The sequence below is a fragment of the Halichoerus grypus genome, chromosome 10, assembly GCF_964656455.1.
Source record: "Halichoerus grypus chromosome 10, mHalGry1.hap1.1, whole genome shotgun sequence".
Lineage (NCBI taxonomy): Eukaryota > Metazoa > Chordata > Mammalia > Carnivora > Phocidae > Halichoerus > Halichoerus grypus.
Genome location: NC_135721.1, coordinates 88748493 through 88764886, shown reverse-complemented (window position 1 = coordinate 88764886; position 16394 = coordinate 88748493). Strand labels below are relative to the sequence as shown.

At 38.6% G+C, this 16394-nt stretch overlaps 1 protein-coding gene across 2 annotated transcripts in view; it reads right to left on the bottom strand.

Moving 5' to 3' along the window:
- AFF3 (ALF transcription elongation factor 3) overlaps positions 1–16394 on the bottom strand; it is a 520060-nt gene that overhangs the window by 193847 nt on the left and 309819 nt on the right. For both annotated transcript variants that reach the window (XM_078056810.1, XM_078056811.1), the window contains exon 8: positions 5281–5361. In XM_078056810.1, coding sequence (XP_077912936.1) covers positions 5281–5361 — 81 coding nt within the window. The remainder of the gene's footprint in view (positions 1–5280; positions 5362–16394) is intronic.

Below are 16394 nucleotides of genomic sequence, written 5' to 3'. Positions count from 1 at the left end.
AGCTCATGTCCACTCAAAATCTGTGAATTTGACCTTATGTGGATATAGGGTTCTTGCAGGTAAAATCAAGTTAAGATGAGGTCACACTAGATTAAGGTGGGCCCTAAATTTAATGACTGCTGTCCTTATAGACACAGAGACACACAGAGGCAAGACAGCCATGTGTATGTAGAGGCAGAAATGAAAGTGATGCAACTACAAGCCAAGTAATGTGACAGACTACTGAAAGTCTTCAAAAGCTAGGAAGAGGCAAGAAAGGATTCTTCCCTAGAGCCGTCAGAGGGAGCATGGCCCTGCTGGCACCCTGATTTCAGACTTCCAGCCTCCAGAACTATGAGAGAATAAATTTCTTTTAAGCTGCCCACTTTGTGTATTTTGTTACAGGTGCCTTAGAAAGCAAATACAGATGATTCCAAGGGTTTTGGCCTGAGCCAGCTGCAAAAATGGAGAAATCACTTACTGAGAAACACTGGGATAAAAGGCTTGTGGGGAGGATTAAAAGCTCAGTGTTTGATATAGCAAGCTTAAGATGTTTGTTAGGTATCCAAGAGGAGATGTTGAGTAAGTAAGCAGAACTACAAGTATGGAGTTTGGGGGATGGAGAAGGGGCTAGAGACACAAACTTAGAAGTCATAAGCTTGGCATAGAGAGTATTTAAAGCAACAATTAGATGAAATAATTAGATGAAATCACCGAAGGAGTAAACAGAGAGGAGACGTGGAAGGATTAAAGGTAAGTGCAGAAAAGGACTATCAGAGACTTTAGGTTAAGTCTGGACTAAAAACCTGCTTGAAAATACACTCTAGCAAAAACAATATGCACATCTTAAGAGGAAGGCTTGAGACACAAGAAACAATGGCCAATTAAGAAACTAACTAATTGTTAAGGTGTAATGCTAAAAAATGGTTATAATAATAACAGTTTGAAATACTGTAATCTCAAACTGAGAGATGATGGTGAGGGAGATCAAAGTAAAACTAACTGTTGGGGGTAGAATACAGATATGAGTTAATTGTAGGTATTGATAAAAATAGGTTTAGCTAGGCTAATGTATTAAAATTCTAAAGGCAATTACTAGAAAAACAGAGTATTATGTATATATTTGAAAATCCTGAAGGGGGAAAAAAAGGAACAAAGAAAGATTAATTAACCTAAGAGGAGGTAGAAAATTTGAAAAAGCAAATAGGCATAGAAGAAAATGAAAATACAATTAAAGATCTACTCTTAAAAGAAAACTATGGACAGTATGTTTTATGGTTGAGTTACTCCATGCCTTTAAGGAGGGGGAAATTGGCATGTTATATAAAATGTTCCAGAATACAGAAAAAGGTAGAAAGCTAAAGAATTCATTGTAGAAAGCTATTATATTCCTGGTGTCAAAACTGAACAAGTGTACACAAAAAGATACCTAGACCAAGGTGACTTATGAACACGGAAGTAAATTCTAAAATTAAATACTGGCATATTGAATCCAAAAGTATATTAAATGAACCATATACCATACTCAAGGAAACTAATCATAGGAATATACAGGTGATTAAAAAATCAGACAATCTATTAATGTAATTTTCTACATTAGCAGATTAAAGAACAAAACTATGAACACCTCAATAAATACTGAATAAATTTCAACTAAATTCAAACTTGTTGTATTTCTGTATACTCTGGAAAACCGATCAGTAATTGCCAGGGGTTGGGTGTGCGGGAGGCGTTGACTACAAAGTACCAAGGGGGAGTTCTGGGTGGTGATGGAATGCTTCTATATCTTGAGTATGGTGGTCTCAGGAGCATATGTGTTTTTCAAAACTTGCAGGATACTGTTTTCAAATTGTACCTTAAGTTTTAAAAATGAAAAAATAAATCAGTCCATGAAAATGTTTAGAAAGCTAGAAATAGAAGGAAGCTATCTGAGCTGGACACACAATACGCAATTCTTATACCTATTGATAACAACCACACTCAATGATTAGAATCATCCTTGTTAATGTCACGAATATGGCAAAGATGTACAGCTTCCCATCTACACAATAAGAAGGGTAAAATGAAACATATTTGTTATTTGCAAAACTCTTTAACAGTTTCTCAATTCACTTAGAGTAAAACCCAAATCCTTTCAATGGTCCTACTGTCCAAACATAATATGACTGCATTTACCTCACAGTGTCACTTACTGTTCCTCGCCTGGTTCTCTCTGCCCTGACTCCACTGTTCTTGCTGTTCCTCCAGCGTCCACGCACTTTCCCTTCCATCTGCCAGAAGTCTCTACCTCCACTTGTCTGCATGAGTTGCTCCTTCTCTACCTTCAGCTCAAGAGTCACCTCCCCAGGAGGGTCTTTCTTAAGCTCTCTACTTAAAATTCATCCATCCCCATTCACCATCAACATTCATTATCTTCCTCTCCTGATTTATGTTTCTTCATCTAACATGTCATATATTTTACTGCTACACATCCTGTTTTTCCCCACTTGGAAAATATAAGTCCACCAAAAAAAAAATCTCCCGGGACAAAAGGAGTTCAGTAAATAAATATGTAACACCTGGTAGCATTCCTTTTCGGTTCTCTTGGGTATATATACCTAGAAGTGGAATTGCTGGGTCATATGATAACCTGATGTTTAACCTTTTGAGGAACTGTTAAACTGTCTTTCAAAGAGGCCGCACCATTTTGGATCCTACCAGCAACTGATAGCAGGGTTCCAATTTCTCAATATTCTTGTCAACACTGGTTATTGTTTGTCTTTGATTTGATTTATTTATTTATTTATTTATTTTTATTTGAGAGAGAGAGAGCACATGAGAGGGGGGAGGGTCAGAGGGAGAAGCAGACTCCCTGCTGAGCAGGGAGCCCGATGCGGGACTCGATCCAGGGACTCCAGGATCATGACCTGAGCCGAAGGCAGTCGCTTAACCAACTGAGCCACCTAGGCGCCCTGTTTGTCTTTGATTTTAGCCATTTAAGTAGGTGTGAAGAAGTATCTCCTTGTGGTTTTGATTTGGAACTCTAATGATTAACAATGGTGATAGGGTCTTCTCATATACGTATCAGGCATTTGTAGACCTTCTTGGGAGAAATGTCTATTTAAATCCTTTGCCAATTCTTTTTTTTTTTTTTTAAAGATTTTATTTATTTATTTGACAGAGAGAGACACAGTGAGAGAGGGAACACAAGCAAGGGGGAGTGGGAGAGGGAGAAGCAGGCCTCCCGCGGAGCAGAGAGCCCGATATGGGACTCGATCCCAGGACCCTGGGACCATGACCTGAGCCGAAGGCCGTTGCTCAACAACTGAGCCACCCAGGCGCCCTCCTTTGCCCATTCTTAAAATGAGTTATCTTTTTATTGTTGGGTTGTAAGAGTTCTTGATATATTGTGTCACTACCTGTTTCAGTAAATAAAATTTTATCTGAACCTAGTCACATTTATTCATTTAGGTAAATTATTTACAAACTGATCCTTTACAGAAAAAGCTTGTTGACATCTGATTTAAAAATGAGTTATTGGTCAAGAATTAGATAAATATACTGAAAAAAAGAGGCTGGACAGTCCTGAAACAAATCCATGTATTTATGAGAAATTCAATTGTTGATTTAGGTGGTATTTCAAACTAGTGGGGGGAACATGGGCTAATCAGTTGATAGTGTTAACAATAATTTACTAACTGCTGAAAAGAATAAAGCTTGAAACCTTTGTCACACCATCTACAAAAAATTGTTTTAAAACCCCCAAATCAAACTATAAAAAATGATAATAAAATAGAGAACATTGTTAGAATGTTGGAGCAGGAAAAATCATTTTTCTCTGACATAAAAATTAAACACTTTGCTAGTATAAAAGGTACATAAATAAGGTAGCAAGAAAATAGTTGCATCATATATAACAGACAAATGAATAAGATAAGGAGTTTGTACAAATCATTTTTTTTTTAAGTGGTAATGGATATGAATGTGCAATTTGTAAAGGAAAAATAGTCAATGCTCAAACTCAGAAGTAATTAGAGAAATGCAAATTAAAACAATGGGATATCAATTTTTCACCCACACTACAGACACAATGATATAAAGCCAGATAATGTTAATCACTGGCAAAGATGCATAAAGAAGTACTGTTGAAACACAGTCAAGGCTAACTATGGTTTCTCATGCCTCCAGTACCTATCCTCTTCTAGGTATCTATTCTAGAGACTTTCAATAAGAGGCATACAAAAAGGCATTTATAAATAATATTGGTTGTAATAGTGTTTGTGATAACAAACCATAACCAATCTCAGTGTCCATCAAAAGGAGCATGACTAAATAAACTACAACAAATTCATACCACAAAATATTTTGCTGCAATTAAGAAGAATGAAGAACATCTCTATATATTTACTTGGAAAGATCTCCAAATACACTTTGTTAAGGGAAATAAAAATCAGCTTAGAATGAAATTTACCACTGTGATATTATAATGAATTGTTATTTTAATAATTCACTTTAAAAGGTTGCAGTGTTAATATTTAGCAATAATATGTATTCATGGTATCTGAAAAAAAATCAACTTTTAGAAGAAATAAAAAATCTTAGATGAAACATATGAATGTATATGTATATCATGCACAGGGAAGATGAGTGGAATGTTATTCACCAAACTCTTGAAAGTAAATTCTGGGTAGGGAAATAAAACTTGGATGCGGGTACCGGACACTTTCATATTTTGCTCTTTCTATCGACATAATTTCATCCTTATGAATATGGAGTTATATATTAGTTGTATGGTTAAAAATCATAAAATAAAACCTATTAGACTCATGTATAATTTAAATATATTGTGGCTGATTTTTTGAGTGTGTGCTTGTCCTTAGAAAATGGAAATTTGTTTTTTAAAGTCCTAGAAAATATTTTAAGGTTTATAAAAGATACTGAAGAGGAATTATATACTACATGTCCTCAATTCTAAGACATTGATTTTAAGATACATCATTAATTTAATAACAGCTTTTCAGGAAAAAAAAGAAAATCACACTGAATATATAAGATGATTGTATGATGCATTTCAACTTCACAAATTTTTTTAGATAAAATGACAATTATAATATGCATCACATTTTGCCAAAAGTAGGGAAGTGGAAGCTTAATTTTCTCCCTTTGATGAATAAATACATGCTTGCAAATTGTTGAAAATCAGCCATATGCCTCTGGTAGGAATATTTACAGAGGGATAAACAATCACAGGAAAACCCACTATCCACTAAAAAATCTCTGTGTGAGTAAAGCATACTGCTCCTGAGTGTTACAAGATCTCACCTTATTTGGAAATGGAAATTTGCTTGGTTCCACTTTGCCAGGTGCTGGAATAGCAGAAAGTGGTGGGAGCCAGGTCATCTCCTAAATGGTGGGAAAAAACGAACAGCATTGTAATACAGGGAGTATTTAAAGTCAGTAGCTATCTGAGCCTGCCTTAATAACACTGGGAAGGGATTGGAATGAAGAGATGAATAAAGAATGAAAGGGATTTTTTAAAAAAGGATGTGAGATCCTCTTTCATGATTTCTTTTCCTAATTTTACCAATTCTTGGTTTCATGGCTATCCCCATGCTCCCTTTATATCATAAAAAGATCTGCAAGGCTGTCCTATTTTCATTTCGTTTAAGCTCCAGAGTAAAGGGACAACCTAGTAGTAAAAGTTCTATGGAAAATGCTGAACAAAGGGGGCTGCTTCTCTTGGACTCAATCCCACAAAATTTCACAGGGTGTTTCTGTAGAAATGTACAAAGTACTTCTGACTTTAGGGTCATTATGAGAGGAGTCTTTATTTTATTAGAAACAAGTATTAGGATGAGTTTCCAATAAGCCCCACACATCACTTTGGTCTTCATAAAAATCTCCTTCATGGAGAAGTAAAAAAAAAATCACACGTATGAAATAGAGAGAAAGAGAGAGGGAGGGAGGGAGGGAGGGAAATAAGTGTCTTATTTTTATAACACAGTATTAAGAATACAACTTCAGCTCAACACACAATCATCTGTCATATGCTTTCTGACATACACTTTCACTAAACTGTGAGATGGGGCAGCGGTGTTTATCCACTTGCTGTTTTCTTCTTCGGTTCCATCTCCTGGAAGTTACCTGCATTCACTAAATGATTGTACAATTAAATTGAATCAATCAATTTCTGATTACCGGGAAACTTACTTGGGAGTTTACAGATAGGTTTTGAACCCTACTTTCTTTTTTAAATTTCCTTCCTCTTTCAAACCTAAGCAAGCATAGAAGCAGTAGTTGATCCACTTTAAGAAAAGTGAGAAATTCTTTTTAGGTGAAGACATTTTCTCACCTCCCTTGGGGAAAAGGGATTCTGTCAGGTTTTTAAGTCAAAGAAATTCTTGAGGGTGGTCTTGTGCCTTTTTTGGGGGTAACTCTCCTCCTTCAGCACCTTGGATAGTGCAGACCCACACGGACAGAGAGCAGAAAGAGAGGTCAAACCCACCCTGGAAGGACTTACTGACCCTATTATCATCTCTCACCCACCATCACACCTGTGCCTTGGTGGGTTAAGCTCATAGGCATTTGAGATGTCCCTTCTCCATTCTGCTGTTACAGAGGTCCCGCCAATGGAAAGCAAAGGAAGATCCAGTGACCTTCTTCTATATCCCTCTCTCCTCTTACCTCTGCTCCCCAAGTATCTGCCCATTCTATCCTGTATCTATCCCTGTTGTCTCTTTTGAGGAGGTTGTTAAGCACAACTGCCGAGTTTGTGTCCAGGAACAGAGTAGGTGCTCAGTATATTTTTGAATAAATGCCAAATAGAACAGTATCTCTGCAATGTCTCTACCATCCTAATCACACCTTCATTACTTTTAACCTAAATTACTTTAATAGCTTTCTGATTGGTTCTCTTTCTTTTGTTATTATTAATCCATCCACTACACTCCTGCCAACTCAATTTTCCTAGACTGCAGATGCAGATAAAAAGCTTCACGGCTCCAAAATCTTCACATACCATTATATACATAATACGATGATGACCATGACCATGCTGTCTCCTGTTGTGCTTTACAGTTTTCAGAGTACTTCCATACAAGTTTTTAAATTTACACTCAACCTTTAATACTACTACACCCATACTGCAGGTGAGGGAGTCAAAGCTCAAAGAGATGAACTGATTTGCCCAAATTCACTCAACTCATAAATGTCACCACTGAAATTTGCACAACTATCTCATACTTCCAGCCCAGTATTTGTCTTTCACTCCACTGCATCTGCTCTCAAAGATCTCAGCATAGTATTCAAGACCTTCTACAAGGTCTCGGTTTTCAGTCTTGTGCCCTTTTGTTAGTCTACACCCACACTAAGTATAAGGAAAACTACAGTCTCTGTTTTCACTTACACTATGCCCTTTGTGTGTGAATGCCCTATTCTCATATGCTTTTTGGATTTCTATCCATTCATGAAGGCTCATCTCAAATATCATCTATGTCTTGAGGCCTTTGCTGATTCCCCTTCTATTCCAATATGATATGACAATTTCCTTCTCATGCTCCTCCAATGCACTTATTTTTCTCTCTCATAGTAACTGTTAGATTCTTTTTTGTGTTAAGTTTTATGAGTATATACCTCAATCTGCACTCAACCATTTCTCCCTCTTCCAATACCCTTCTCCCAAAATAGAATAGAAATCACACTTAGGAATCTCAACAATCTCTTTCAATAACATTCAGATCTATTAAATATAATCCTGTAAAGAAGGACTGAAAATTTCTTCAGAGAGGGATACTGCCTACTTATCTTTGTGTAGACTGAAGCACATTACACACTAAGCACTCAAAATTAACTCACTGAATTGAACTGAATGCCCATATTTCAATGCAAAATTGCTCAGTAACTTGATTTTAATTCTAGCTAAGTATTTCCATGTGACTTTTCCACCTAGTGAATTCTGCTAAATATATGAAGGAATGGTAAAGACAACAGGGTTGCTTAAAACATTTAAATCTTTAGAATTTCCAAAAACATAAGAATTCTTTACACAAACTATTTAAATGTATACTTTAAAAATCAATGTGCAATGGTTTTTTTAAGATTGATTATCCATTATATAAAAATTCTTCATTAGGGTTAGATGGGAAAATTATGAGCAAATAGTTTGTTTCTACTTCCTCTTCTGTCACTTACTAGCTCAGTGAGCTTAGGTAAATCACATCTTCAGTAAACTGTAGTGATTTCAAACCACAGACTTAGGAACCAATCAAATCTCAGCTTGTGGTATTTTAGAACCAGAGGAAATAGAGAAGTTAACATTCTCAAAGTGAAGATTAAATGAGATAATACATATAAAGAGCATAGCATGATTCCCTTATGTTTAATCATTCAATAAAAGACAGTACTGATTAATATCAAACTGAGTTTCAGAATTCTTATCTCTAAAATGAGAAATAGAATTTCTCTCTGAGCTTTAGATATTGGGAAACTGAGATGAGAGGATATATGGGAAAGTGTTGTTTTTTTTTTTTTTTAAAGATTTTATTTATTTATTTTTGAGAGAGAGAGAGAGAGAACACGAGCAGGGGGGCGGGGAGGGACAGAGGGAGAAGCAGACTCCCCTCTGAGCTGGGAGCCCAATGCAGAACTCGATCCCAGGACCCTGGGATCATGACCTAAGCCAAAGGCAGATGCTTAACTGACTGAGCCACCCAGGTGCCCTGGGAAAGTGTTTTTATAAAAAAATGAAGCATTATGCAAGTTTAACCTGTAATTAAGCTAGTAATTATTAATACAAACTATATATATAGTATTAAAACATAAAGTTATTTAAAATGATTATTAGGATCCCTAAGTATGATTTGTACTTTACACTGGAGAAAATGTCCCTAAGCTTTCTCATGGGAACAGAGCCTTGACATAATAATAGTGAGATAAGATTTGGTTTAAAAAAAGTGCTTAATTTGTACCTTATTTCTAGTAGTTTAAAATGTAAAAAAAGGTAAAATTTTTCATAACTGCTAAAATTTCACTTAGTTTATCTCACAACATTCTCTTCACAGGAAAAGATTCCTGCCCATTGCCAGGTGCGTCCACTGCTCCCCACCCCCGTTCATGCTCCTGACCTCCCTTGCCTCAACTAGCCCTTCATCACTGCGTTGCTCCTCTTTCCCCCACTTGGCTGTCCGGTAGCCACTTCCCAGATTAGAGATAAGACAGGATGAAAATATAATATAAAGCCAATTACTCCAGGGTTTAGGGAGCTACCTTCTGATCTTCTAAAGTCCCTTGCCACTTCTTTGATCTGCCTGCCTTTGTTCCTTTTTGATTTCTTATTCCTTAGGAATGAGGTCACACCCTATTCCTCAACACTAAGAGGGCCCCAGTTTTGAGCTTGGGTTCCTTAGCCAACTGGTAGGATTCAGAATCAGACGTATCTATCTTAACATAGCCTCATCAGTCCCATCTCTCTAAGCAGATGTCTAGTTACCCAAGGGACATATTTCAGGGTGTCTTCTTATTTCTTAGATAAGCTTAAAATGCCAAGTCTCTTTATAGTAAATACACTCACTTTTCTGCTAAATGAAGGAACAGATGGTTGAATGATAACAGTATAGAATACTGCATTTCATTAACTGTCCAACTTTTCTCTATCCTCCGTATACTGGTTCTCAGAAGGCCATGGGACACATGGGCCAGTGTCCATTTTCATGTCTATTGCCCAGCAAGATTGACCCTGAGTCCCAGGAATCCAGAGCTTCAAGGTGAGCAGACTTTCATGTACTCATTTTGCACAAACCTCTCCCCTCCATGTAGCTACCCACTTACTCTGGTATCAACTGCATCAGCCTGTCCTAGGACAAATGGTGGAGGTTTGGGTATCCATTCATTACACAGTGTGCCTCTTTGTTATTCAAGGTGAGAAGAAACACAAATTGAATTTTAGCCTGAAATCTTAAGAGTTCAAAATGTTTATATTGTAGTATAAAGATCTGCAAAGTATATTTAGTTTGAAAATAGAGTAAATTAGAAAAATTCTGAACATTTAAATTTTCCTATTAAAATCAGCAAATAGAGAAATACTTTCCCTGGTCTCTCTTCCTATCTACTGTCTCCCCACTACAATCTATTTTGATCACTGTCAACGAAGTGTTTTATTTAAAATAGTTACTATGCTGCACTTGCTCAAAAGCTTCCAGGGACTCTGGTCCAAGCATTCAAGATGCTCTGTCATATGGTGCCATCAAGAAACACTGCAGTGTTACTGCTTGTTACTTTTCTATACGGTCCTCCCCTCCTCCCTTCCAGATGGGCTTACTTCTTGTCCTGCCCTGTGTTTTCCTGTCCCGACATTTTCTGCTTTTCCTTTCATGTTATTCCAACTTCACTTACCTCTTCCTTCTTTTTTTTTTTTTTTTTTTAAAGATTTATTTATTTGAGACAGAGAGCAGGGGGAAGAGGGGCAAAGGGAGAGTGAGAGAGAGAATCTCAAGCAGACTCCCTGCTGAGCAGGGAGCCCAACACGGGGCTCTATTTCAGGACCCTGAGATCAGGACCTGAGCCGAAATCAAGAGTTGGATCCTTAATGAATCAGCCACCCAGGCGCCCCTTACCTTTACTTTCTTTCTCATCCCTCATCTCCTAATGAAGGTCACTGACCTTAGCAAGCACCACACCCTCCACTCTCTATTACACATGATCTGTGTCCCTTATTTCACATTTCCATGTTACCTGGGGCTGTGAGTTTACCTTTCATGTGTTACCACTATCAGACTATACATTTTTTAACTCCTATTAGATTATAACCTCTTTTAGGGAAGGGATTGTGCCTTTGAAACTCTCTTGTAACTCTCTAGAGGCCTAGCACAATGGATAAAATAATAGGAATTCATTTAACGTCTCTGGGATTCACTTTTCTCTCCTTTTCAAATGATGGCACAAATAAGCTATACTTGTCCTACCAAATACTATGATGGTTGCCAGAATCAGGAGAGACTGAATTTCTTCTTTCTCTTTCAGCAATGTTTCAACATCTGCTGCCAACTCCGAGGTCTGCTAAAAGGGGGTGTCTGTCCCCACAGGCCTGGCAAATGACCACAGCTAACTCCAGAATTCTTTGTGCTCTGAAACTCACTCTTTTCCAAATAAAACATTGGATTAATTCTGTAACTTGGGAATAAAAATATAAAATGCCAAAGTCGATTTTTATATGTGGCAGCGGCTGCGGCAGATCAGAGCATTATTTTGTTTTCAGTTTCCATATCAGAATAATCCCTCAGCTTTTCAGTTCTTTCACACATATTATTCATGTTATGACACTCTTATCAGATGAGTGCTGCCAACAACAGAACACTGTAATTTTTATTACACCGCATATCCTTTAAATGCGGGTAGCTAACAAGAGCACTGTGTCTGGTGAAGGAAACAGGCCCATACCTGGGAGTCAGAGCACCAGCCCTCGAGTAAGAAAAACCGGGAGAAGCACACTCATTCCTCCCTGATGGGGCTAGGGAGTGCATTCTAATTGTCAGTCCATCCCTGGGCTTTAAACAGACTCCAGGGTCAGACTTGAAGGCTGGGCAGATTTGGGCTCTGAACAAGCAGGTCTAAGTTGCCCCCTAAATCAACAAAAACTCAAGAACATCCTCATTTTGTTACTATAATAGAAGGACCTAGAGTTTGCAAAATAATAGTAAATATAGTGTATTCATGTCCATTAAGAATAACAACAATCATTATTTTGATGGAAACACTATTCATGGAAAGCTTTTAGAAAAACAGTGGCTGCTGAAAAAATACCTTCTGTTTTTTTATAGTACAGCTTAGGCTGCTAAAATTACAAGTAAGCAAATAACCAATAAAAATGTCTAATTGCAGCATTACCAAAAATCATAGTGAAAACTTGTTTCTTTATATTAAAAACCCAGGAATATGTCCAATTTGAACTAAAATCGGCCTGAGAAGGAGATTCCCAGGAGCCATATATGTATTTTCTGGTCTCATACATGTCCCCTGGGTGGCAGAATCTCAGATTGGAACACTAACTAATCTCAGCCAGTGCTTTTTAACTTAAGGCTATCGCCCGGCTCTCAATGAGGTTAATCATCAATGGATAAAATGAAGGGTGCTCCACATAGGTAAAGATTAATGGAATCAATTCGAGAAACAGTTTTCAATTTAGCTGTATTAGATTAACAGTATGACCCCATGGGCTTATGGTGGGAAGAAGGCAAGCATTGGGGACGGAAAAGCACAAAAGTAAGCCTTCAAACTGGAAATTCCAAGGGGGCACGAAGCCTGTGCATCACCCTTTCTTCTTGGGCCATCAGATTTTCAGTTCTCTGAGGCCACATAGTGTCTGGCCTTTCCTTATTTCCTTCACATGTAAAAAGTGATTGCTCATAAGGAAATCCATCCTGTGCACTACAGACCCATTTCATCTCCCTGACTTCAGCATCCCTGCAAACTCTGGACTCTCCAATGAAAGGATAAGAGCTCAGACTGAAGCCAAGATACAACTGCAAGTCCAAAAAATTATTGCATGCTAGATCCCTTCATTTTAGACTTTTCTGAGGATTTCCTGTTCTAGATGCAGCTTTGCTGTTTTCCAGTTTTCTTTTGGGGCAGGAAGATGGATGTGAACTGTCTTATTCTCTTGTCCCTCTGTGTAAAGTTCATTCTGTTTTATCTATTTACTTGGGGCCTTCTGGAACAGTAAGAACCATACATTTTTATAATTCATTTTTAGATTCACATGCTACATTAAATATTGTGTATATACATATAAAATACATAAGTATTATATATATATATAGTACTCACCAATAAGCTTAGAATCTAGTGTGGGAAATTTATAAGCAAATAGGCAATTATGACAACAGAATAACTAACATGTACTCATTCATTCATTCATTCATTCACTCTTCACCTGGCTTTCAATATTCATTTTTCCCCCTAGACTTAAAAACATCATAACTCCTATTCTTTAATTGTGGATTGTTTCTAGAACTGAACATTGTGTTAAATGCTAAAAGTAGTAAAATCTGGGGCGCCTGCGTGGCTCAGGCGGTTAAGCATCTGCCTTCAGTTCAGGTCATGATCTCAGGGTCCTGGGACAGAGCCCCACATCGGGCTCCCTTCTCAACGCAGAGTCTGCTTCTTCCTTTCCCTCTGCTCCCCCCAACCTCCACTCATGTGCGCTCTCTCTCTTTCTTTCTCAGATAAATAAAAAATCTTTTTAAAAAAAAGTAGTAAAATCTACTTCGGGTCCTCAGAATTTAAAGAAGAGGTTTTTGATGTCGAGTGTACAGCTGCAGGAACTTAATGACTCTTGTTAAACCCAGGTGACAACTTCACCCCCGAGTTCCTGATGCAACACACAGACACCTGCCAGTTTCCTACGCTCTTAAGAACCTTGTGCTCCTGTTGAGAAGCACTGATTAGTCTAATTTTAAAAGATGCTTTATAAAAAATAAAGCATTTGGGGGCAGTAAGAGGATTTCCCAAATTCTGAATGTGGGGCTGGTATTTTCCTGTGTCGTTTCTAAGAATAAGTCATACTAAGTCTAGGTTTATAAGAACTGAGCCAAATTCTTGACCAGCTCATGAGAAAGGTCATGTTATTTATGATACCACTGTCACCTTACTTTTGATCTACATAACACCTTTTCGTGATAGCACAAACACTAGAAATAAGCCCTCCTAATAGACGTATAGATTGTAATTAATCTCGGAACCAGCTGTGGTTTGCAACAATCAAACGGCTCTTTCATATGTATCTAAGGGTAGAGAAGGTATTATTTGGGACAGAGAGGAAGACTATGGGAGCCAGAAGGGAAAGAGGGTGAATTACATTCTTGGCCATGTTTTCCTCTTACCATGTTCCCGAACCCCCTTCCACAGACAGATAACCAGACATGTGCTTTAGACAAAACCCATCTCTCGATTACAGAGAAGCAGAATGGTGGAACAGAACAGGTTTGGAGTCAGCATTTGAGAAACCACATGTCATCTTGGCCCTGCTGTGAACCGGCAGAATGACCCTGGGCCAGTTTGCTTTTCTGATTATTGATGTCCTCATCTGTAAATTGGTGTTAATCACCCTATCTTGCAGGATTACTAAAAAAAAGCGTTGGTGACAAAGTACCTAGCACAGCGGCCGTTACAAAGTAGGTACTCCACAGAAGGTGATTACGGCCATATCACTACCTTTATAGTTAGTGTTGGCAGCTTTTGGCTTGGACTTTGGGAAGAGACGGGGATGACTACAGGAGAAGACATTTATGAGTTTGTTTTTTTATCTATTTCACTCCGTTAATTATTTAATATTTAACTGGTTAATTATTCATAGTCAAATAGAAGGCATAATGAAAGTGTGCTTATTAAACAATAATTTGCTTCCCTCACTCCCTTTGCCACTAGGGTACCATGTGCACAGAGGGGAGGGGGTGCTGTCGCATCGTCTGGTATTTTTCTTAAATGGGACAATTACTAGTAAGCAGAATGCATTCTCTTTCCAAAAGCCGGTTTGGGGTTCTAAAGAGTTTAGAAGCTTTGTCTTTATGCCTACAGACTACCCCTGAGGCAACAGTTGGGGCAGTTAAGCTGGTACACTGGCCTGAGAGCTCTTCTAAGATGACCTGAAGGAGCCAATGGGGAAAGGTGAATATAGGGGTGGAAAGCGACTGGGTCACGGGGGCAGGAGCCAGCCTGGAGGCAGAGCACAGAGCAAGGCAGGCAGCCTGGACAAGAAGAAACCCTGAGAGCCACTGGGGCTGAGATTAAAAAGTCCCTGGTACAGAAGGATGTCTGGTTCCCCAGAGGGAAGGCAGGTCTCAGCAGCTGCGCTGCCCTTAGCGCAACCTTGCTGATGGGGTACATCTTTCTCCCTTTCAAGCCCTTTCCCAGCTAAGTTCCCTTCCACCACGCAGGTTTCTATGAACTTCACTCAAGTATTTCCTCTCAGTTTGAGAGGTGATTTATAAATCACTGAGTGGCACTGCCCTAGTCTAGCAGGGATGTCTCCTCGTCTTAGGGATGAATGTAAAAGGCAGGATGCCGTTACAGAAGACAGGAAATGTCTACTGAAGTTTTCCAGATACAGACTGCCAAATCCAGAGGAGGAAGGAAAGCTGGTGAGCCCGGGAGAAACCATCTTTTTTGTTTTCTTTTTCTTTTTTTTTAAGATTTTATTTATTTATTTGACAGAGAGACACAGCGAGAGAGGGAACACAAGCAGGGGGAGTGGGAGAGAGAGAAGCAGGCTTCCCGCGGAGCAGGGAGCCCGATGCGGGGCTCGATCCCAGGACCCTGGGATCATGACCTGAGCCGAAGACAGATGCTTAATGACTGAGTCACCCAGGCGCCCCTTTGTTTTCTTTTTAAACCATGAGGTTAAAATATCCTTAAAATGGAGAAGCAAAAGATCAAAATATTTCCCCTCAGAAGTTCATAGGCCTGCGAGAAAAGAGAAGTTAGGGCCAAAATGAAAACAGGATGATAACTACTTTTATTAGAAGAAAAGCAACAAAAAGACTGGGTTAGTAGAGCCTGGTAAAGCGCTTACCCCTCAGGAAAAGATATTCCTTGAGAGCACAGAAATGGAGATAAAAGAGGAAGGCACCAAATTAATGATGTCTAAGGAAGATAAGACCCTGAACTCAGATGCTGTGTCTTTAAGTGGGGAAAGAAAAGAACTTAAGGAAATGAGGAAGCAAAGATGATCTTGCAGACATCTCCATGGGGAGAAAGTGAGAAGGAAGGTTCCAACTAGGCAAAAGCAAATGGACAATCTACAAATTTGAGACAGATGTTTCTATTCCTTGATCCTTGCTGACAACACCAGACATAGTTTCCTGTCTTGAGAAGGGGTCTGCAATCATGCTGAATAGTTTATGCCTTAGTTCGACCAATCAATTCAGTTTCTACTAGTGCATCCAGATGTCCATCGAACTGAACTCATTTTTAAGCATCCACTATGTGGTGCAACACTATGTCCTGGGGATACAACACAGAATACAACAGACATGGAACTGTGAGTACCCGTGGGACAGACAAGCAATACACGGTGAACAATGTAAATACAACACATCCATATTCCTCGTGGTTGCCATGTTTTTGTTTCTGGTTTTATTTCTCATGGAGCCACCCCAGCCATCAACGCCCATCCTGGCCTTAATGGATGCTGGTTGAGTAATCGTATTCCTCATAGTTGCTCCATTGGACTCATGTGTCTAAGCAGTTTGGCAAAAAAGAAGCCTAAGTTGCTGTGTCAGACATCCAAGGGCCTACCTTGTGGAAAAAACATTACAGGTGGCTTATGGAGACAAGCAGCCACGATTAGAGTCCACTGGTTAAAGCTGCCAGGAAGAGTTTGGTTTTTATAAACTTTCTAACAATTTCTGACAATATTCCATAGGTGCTTTGTGCTAAGCACTGTT